The sequence below is a fragment of the Crocuta crocuta genome, unplaced genomic scaffold (assembly GCF_008692635.1).
Source record: "Crocuta crocuta isolate KB4526 unplaced genomic scaffold, BGI_CrCroc_1.0 scaffold3, whole genome shotgun sequence".
Taxonomy (NCBI): Eukaryota; Metazoa; Chordata; class Mammalia; order Carnivora; family Hyaenidae; genus Crocuta; species Crocuta crocuta.
In genome coordinates this window covers 12,996,574-13,003,997 of record NW_027529934.1, presented here as the reverse complement: position 1 = coordinate 13,003,997, position 7,424 = coordinate 12,996,574, and the positions used below count along the sequence as shown (strand labels likewise).

Below are 7,424 nucleotides of genomic sequence, written 5' to 3'. Positions count from 1 at the left end.
GACAGACTATGTTTTTAGTTTCTAGAAGCAGTTTTCTCTGCTGTGAATTGAAACTTTTAAGCTTATATAAGGTTATTTTTAAAATCTGGTCCTTTTCAATGAGAAAGAGAAAAAAAATCTAAATTATACTTTTACAGTAAGTTGACAGTGCCTCTTTAACCTGAGCCCTGAGCCCACAACTCCTGAAGTCACACAGTGCGAACACCGTGTGGATGGCGTGTGCTATGATAGTTAATGCTACTCCTGACCATGCTGGGAAAGAGCATTCCGTTTCATGAACTTGTTGAGCACCGACTGCAGGCAAGACAGAGCCAGGTGCTGCCCCTGAGTAAGACACAGTCCCCAGCCCCAAGACTGTTCTGCGGTGAGAAAACCAGGGAGCTTACACACACTCAGTAGTGTTCCTCCAAGGCTGATTTCCAGAGCTCTCAAGGAAAGATCCCCTGCTTTAAAAGAAAATAAAAATAAAAATAAAAATCCTCTGAAAATACACTTACATAATTAATCCTTCAACTTGCATCCCACGATGACGGATAAACTTAAAAAGCAGCATAATATTCTAAAGTTTTAGCTTTCCCTGCCCCACCCTTTTTTAAAAGGCTAACTGCTAAAACAATTTCAAGTCTGTGGAAAAGACTGATGAAGGGGAGCGGAGACGAAGAAGGTGGGGGGACCGTGGGCTTCCATCCTGGCCACGGGGAACCCTGTCTTCTCGTCACCAGTTGCCTGTGGCCACACCTGTAGGTGACACACCGAAGGGGCTCGCCCAAGCCCAGCCAGGGAGGCCCGGGACCGCCTCCTCCCTCCTTGCCCTTCTCGCCGCCTGGGCCTTCTTGGGAGAGGCCACAGTAAAAATCAAAGCTGTCCTTCTTTCTAATGAAAACTAAACTTCCTCCCCAGTCAAAGATGACAAACTCTGCCCCAAACACAGGTTTTCCTCCTTAGTATTCTAGCGCAGTCGGCATGGTCTCAGCAGTTCTAACTTTCCGTTATCTGCTACTGAGCAGAGAGCACGGAAGACCGTCCGCCGTAACAACACTGCACTGAAGCGGCTCTCAGGGGACCGCTACATACTTATTTGCAAAACACCCCTGAGAAGACGTATCATTACCTTCATTCAACAGATTAAGAGATGGGGCTGTGGCCCGAGAGTGGACAGATCACACAGCCAAGAAGAGAACTCACAGTTCATCAGTGTTCAATTCCTATCTTCCTAGATTAATAATACTCCTTTTGGGAGGAAAAAAATTTTATTCTCCTTGGGTGGGTGGCAGGTGGTGGTCATAAGGCTCTAAAAAGAGAATGAAATGTTAATTAGACCCGATATCAAGAGTATTAACCTCTAACCAATCAGGTTCAGTTCCATATGGTCCTAATTAGCTTCCATGATTATAACTGAAAAGGAAAGGAACAGGCCTATTTTAAGGGCAAAACGTATTGGAGGGTGAAGTCATTAGATTTTTAGGATTTAATCAGTGTTTCCTGGGAATGACCTGCCCCTTCAATTATGCATTCTTCAAATAGAGGAGAAATGACAAAATAAGTATCAAAGAATATTCCCACTATGATATTTATAAACAAGCACACAACAGTGACGGGGAGGGGGCATGTGAAAGGAGAAAAGCATGTGAGAGTAATGTGGGGTAATTCACTTGAAGTCCACAGAGAGTGAGAGAATGTTTCTCCCCGCTCTCTCCCTGGCCTGGCTCTGAGGTGAGATAAGGGAGGAGAAAGGTACAGAGAAACAACTACCGGGACCAAGCCAGCCTCTCCTCTCAGTCAGACCTCTGGCCCTGGCCGTTAAATTCCAAGAAACCTCTCTCCCAGCATTTTAGCCGATGAAGGAATACAGAGCTGCTCAATCCTGTGGTGGGGGTGTCGGTGTGCAGGGACACTGGATCAGAAAAGGGTTCCCAAGAGAACCTGTATGTGACTGCTGTTTTCAAAATCAATGCTGGTTAATGCCCTGAATGCTGCCAGAGATAAAGGAAGAAGGCCCGCCGAGCAGAGAACCACCACTGAGGAGCCCCCCGTGCCTGCTGTTTACAGACAGACACCAACAAGCAGAAAGCCAATCGTGGTCCACTAGGAAGTAACACATTAGACTGGGAGAAGGGACTTCCGCTCAGTGGTGCGAAGCCGTGAGGAGGTGGTCTCACTTGGACTACTTCCCAGCCTTCGTTACCCCTGCACCGACTAATGCCTCCGTGGAAAACAGGACCGGGACACACTCCCGCGCCCAGCTCTGCGCTCTTCCTGCAGCAGTGACCTTGTGGAAACAGCTGCTTCCAACAGCCTCGGCGAAACTTCTCACGGTACATTGTCAGCTTCTCCTTCTGTCCCACCTGCTTCGTTTCTGTGCGGTGCAGAATGAGCCACCGCCAATCCGCTGGGCGGGCGCGGTCCCGCGGTCTTGTCGGGAGCAGCCCCGTGCGGCCACCTCGCGCCACCCGCTTCTCCGTGGTGGGACACACACACGTTCCCTGACGTTCCATCCAGTGCAGCTTCCGCTCCCGTCCACTGCTGCTCTGCCCCCACCCAGCTTCCCTGTCCTATGTGTTTTGCTTTTCGTTATTTTTGAGATGAACCTGTAAACGTGAGAACTCAGAGAACTGAGGTACTTCACATAAACACACTCAAGTATCAGTCTTTCATTTTTTGAAAACAAGAACACAGGAAAACAAGCCCCTCTCCCTCTCCCCTCAGCAACGCGAGCACCTTCCCACTAGGCTGACAGTGGCTACCTCTGTACCACATCGCTGATCTCCTGTACACACGACAGTAAGTTATTAAGGACAGGGTTCGCCCCGGGCACGCCAGCAGCTGCTGAGGACACCTGCAGCTCCTGCAGGCTGAGTTCCAGTTTGCTCACAGCCTCTCGGAAGGCGAACTTGTTGCGGGTTTGGGGGATGCAGTCCACATAGCCTGAGCAGTAGTCGAGCAGCTGGTGTCCGGTGTCCACCAGCTGGCTGTTGGGCACAGGTTCCGAGATTGCACTGGACAGTAGGTCAGCACATTCCAGCAGGGCCTCCTTGCTGATTTTGTCTGCGGAGATTTTCTCAGACGCCTGTTTGGTTTTTCTCAGAGCCACTTTAGTACCTGCTGTGCCGTTAGCCATCTTGGCCGGCGAGACGGAAGACGTGGGCAGAGGCACTTGAGGCGGAGGCACCGCTGGCCTCCCAGCTTTCCCACTGCCGGGCCCTGCCCCCGGCGCTGCCTTTTTCCCTCCTTCCTGTGTCTCTGACGTGGGCTGTCCCGCAGCGGGGGCGGTCGGCTCTTCCGTGGGGTCTGAGCACACGGACGGATGCTGCAGTAGTCTCATCACTGGCGGTGGGGGTGGGGCACACTTTGGTTTTACCCGTCGGGGTCGGTCCTTGTCTCCAGAGGATGTGACCTGATGCTCAGATAAGAGTTTGAATTTATTGCCCTGAGAGTCTGTGCCAATGAGCTGCACGTCGGCTGGAGTGTGCTTCAGAGTGGGTGATATGAGGACCGGCACTTTGTGGTTGTGAGTGGTTGGGGGGGCTGCGGCAGCCTTGGCGGGAGAAGACCAGCCCGTCTGCTCGCCATCCTCTGGGACCCCAGCCATGCCAAGTCGTGCTCCGCCATTCCTCTCCTTGCTCTTTGGGGCAGCTGCCACTCCAGCCACCCCCGCCCCCGGAGACTCCTCTGTAATGGCTGGATCCCCAGAGGGGGTTCTGAGAGGAAGAGCTGTGGCTCCTCTAGGCAAAAGTTTGGCTTTTGGTCTCTCCCTGCTTGGAGCAGCACCTTCCTCTGATTTTTTTGGAAGCATGTCATTGGCCCTGTCCACATTCTCTTCTGGCTGAGAAGAGGTGGACACTGTCCTTTCCAGCTGGAGTTTGGACCTCTGGCAGTTCCTGGGAAGGGTCATTGCCATCCTATCCTGCTCTGGAAGCCCTGAGGACATGGAAGATGTAGAGTTTGACCTCGGAAAAGGCTTGGAAGTGTCATCACTGGCTNCCGCCACCATCGTCATTACAGAGGTTCCTCTGTGCAAAGCTCCCCCCATAGCACTTGGGTGGCACCAGATTCGCCTCTTGCTGGGCAGGAGTGAAAGAGAACCCATCAGCATGCTGTAGAGAAGCAACAGATGAGAAGTTACCCGTGAGTTCATATTTCTTGTGGGGTTGATTCTCCATTTCTCGGAAGGAGCTGCTGCGTTTAGGGGGTGTGGGAGCATTTCTCTTTTTCATGAAGGAGCTGAAGAAGCCTCCCTTCCTATCCCTGGTGAAGCAAGTCTCTTTGGCGTCTTCCAAGAGGCTGCTGGGTGACTTGTCTCTTTGTTTTCGAGGCAGCGCTGGGGACCCACTAGGGGCCTGTGCACCTCTAGCGAACCCTGAAGAGAAATGGCCAATCACTAATGTGAAAGACAAAAAGTGACTCTTGAATTACTAAGGCTTAACTGCAAGAGTTTTGTCGGCATCTATGAGATGTCAGGCATTAGCAGGACTCAGAGGAAACTAATAAATACGTTAATCATTTCACACCGATGAGTGTTCCAACTGCAACGTGGGAGATAAATAGGAGGAAGTAACCTACTGGTTTTTACCTCGGCATTCGTCTTTTCTCTCAACACTACAGCACACCCTGGCCTCATCCATCAGGCTCAGGGAAGCAGTTTTTGCCAGAACTGTGCAGACGGTAATGGTCAGGGATTGGGGGGCTGAGAAAGCGGAGTGGGAGGCAGAGCTGTATGGCGGACGGAGAGACGAGGACTAACAACGGCGGCACTGAGGGCCGAGGACGAAGGCAGGGGCTAAAGCAGATGCCAGCCATTCTCTCCTCAGGGAGGACGGGCAGGAGAAGGGAAACAAAGCAGCACAGCCCACGGTTCCTGAAACAAGGCAGTTTAATTCTACCTGCCCAGGGATCTGTACCTGGTGCTGAACTGGACGCAGAATTTTCTGTGGCGTCCTGTGGCCCTTCGATATTCTCCTTGTTTTCCACCTGTTTCTTCAGCGTCCGGGTCTTGGAAGGAAGTACAGGCAGTCGGGGCAGGTAGGGAACAACAGATGAGGAGGAGGCAGCCCTCCCGAGCTCCTCAGCCACCTCTGTGAGGGAGACAAGGGGACTGAGCAAAAACAATTTCATGACACAGAAAAGGAGGTTTTCTTTTCAGAAAAGTGTATACTCTTCTGAAAGGCTGGAGGAAAAGGCTGAAGAAAAGGGCACTAAAACATATAAATGGAATCACGGAGTCTGTACTTTTGTACGTCTGCCTCTTTTCGCTCGGCACTGTGACCGTCGGTTCCTCCGTGCTTCGCATGTAGCAGGGGCCCCCTCCCCAGAGCAAGGGAGTACCACAGTCAACCCACTCCTCTTCTGGCAGATATTTAGGTCGCTTCCAGTTTGGAGCCATTATGAATATGCTGCGAGGAACACCCTGCTACGTGTCTCCTGCTTCGGAACTTTACGTACGTCTGCCGGGTGTATACCTAGGAGCAGGACTGTGGGTTACAGGGTGCACACAAATTCAGCTTTGCTGAATTTGCTGGATCCTCTCAAACTCTCCCGCAAAGTGGCTGTAGCAACCTATACTCCCACTCACCTTGTGTAAAAGTTCTGATTACTGTGCATGCCTGCCAACGTCTGACAGTATCAGGCTTTCTGTTTTTAATTTTAGCCATGCTGGTGTAGGTATGTAGTGGCATCTCACTGTTCTATTCCGGACTTCTCTGATGACGAGTCACGGTAAGCACAGTTTCATGTGCTTTCCTATCATTTAGGTATCCCTTCTCACTGAGTGCTTGTTCAGAGGTTTCATAAAGCAGACAGATTTCTGCAGTTATTTTTATTTTTAGGTTGCACCTTGCACCAAGAAGGAGGGCGGATACGTTTCATTTCAAGCACATAAAGCAAATGAGGCTCCTGAAAAGCACTCACCCTATCAGTAAGCCTCAGCTGACTCAACATGGCTATGCACTTTTGTGGCTTCTGCTGGGGCAAAGACATACTTTGCTATTCACTCCTTAAAAATGAAGCAAGCAGGACTTCTGTGAAATACTGTGATTATTTTACACCATTCTGGTGTAACTATTTAAAAAATCAACTCCTCTACAAGAATGGGTTCACAGCATACAACCCAAGTCATGCCAGTGAGATTCCTTTCTTACGCTGCTATCTATAGCAGCTGGGAGGCAGAGGTTAGCTGTGAAGATATACCTCAAGGAGGCTAGCAATTGTGTCCCATGCCTACTGGAAGATTCTGAGGATGAGATTAACCTAGAAGCAAAAGTAAAGTGATCCTGGGTGGGAGTGGCTGTTAGAAGGAGGATGCCCTGAAGCTACTTTCCATGGTTTGGTTATGAGCCAATAAATCCTCCCTTCATTGCTTAAAGTTTGAGTTAGATTTCTTCCACTCACAACTAATAAATACATCTTTTTAGGGTAGAAACTGTGTCTTATCTCTGTGTCTTCGGTATATGCCTGTCACAGATTAAATGCTATGATGAATAAAACATGGCTTAAAGTATCTTAAATTTCTTGTTTAGCGAGAATTGCAGTTAACTTTGAAAACTGATAATAGTTGATTCTCTACAAGGATAGAACATGTTCAAGGGAAACAAATATTGAACGAATGATTTAACAGAAGTTAAAAGTTAACACATAGTAAGCACCAAAAAAAATGAAACCTATGGCTTCTACCACTTTGACTCCACATGAAATAAAGCACATGGAGGAAGAAAAGAGCTGGGGCAGGAGGTGCTCAATTGGGCCGCCTGTACCTCCCGCGATGTGCTCAAGTTTCAGGTTGCAAAGGACTACGATGAAAATACTTTTCATTCAACTTCGGTATTGTACTTTTTCCCTTTCATTTTATCTGAAATGATAAATCGCTAATGGAAAAACACAGGATTCAACTTGCCTGATTTCCTCTTCTAATATTTTGAAGCCTGAACTTAAGTAGTAAGTTCTATGTTCAATTATGACGCAAAGGAAAAATCTGAAAAACATGTACAAAATTCTGGAGCTACACTGAAGAATCTAATAAGAACACTTAACTAAGAATTCTATGTTTTTAGCTCTCACTATCTAACAAGTATTGACTGTCTGACTCTTGCATACAACCTTAGAGGCACTGTAATACTGAAGTAGGAAGCTGCCTCTATGTATGTGCCCATACCCTTGTCTTTCAGATAAGGAAAGGTTTCTCACTGTTCATAGCTTAACATGTGCATTTTAAAGTATTTTCCATGACAACATATTTAAGAATGTCATTTTAAATATTCAATTATATGCATATAGTAATTAACAGCCCACTGCATTTTTAAATTGTTCTTAATTTTTCAATATTATAAACTACACATCCTTGCAGCTAAACCATTATTCATCATCTTAATTATTTCCTTAAGATCTACTCCCAGAAAACAACTTTCGTGATGTTGGTTTTTTTTTTTTTTTTT

General features: G+C 48.1%; 1 protein-coding gene across 2 annotated transcripts in view; it reads right to left on the bottom strand.

The window, feature by feature from the left end:
• Positions 1-2,641: 2,641 nt before the first annotated feature.
• Positions 2,642-7,424, bottom strand: part of ABL2 (ABL proto-oncogene 2, non-receptor tyrosine kinase) — a 26,121-nt gene continuing 21,338 nt past the window's right edge. For both annotated transcript variants that reach the window (XM_077763294.1, XM_077763295.1), the window contains 3 exons: positions 4,899-5,072; positions 4,124-4,357; positions 2,642-3,918 (listed from right to left, as the gene is read on the bottom strand). In XM_077763294.1, coding sequence (XP_077619420.1) covers positions 2,741-3,918; positions 4,124-4,357; positions 4,899-5,072 — 1,586 coding nt within the window. In that variant the 3' untranslated portion in view covers positions 2,642-2,740. The remainder of the gene's footprint in view (positions 3,919-4,123; positions 4,358-4,898; positions 5,073-7,424) is intronic.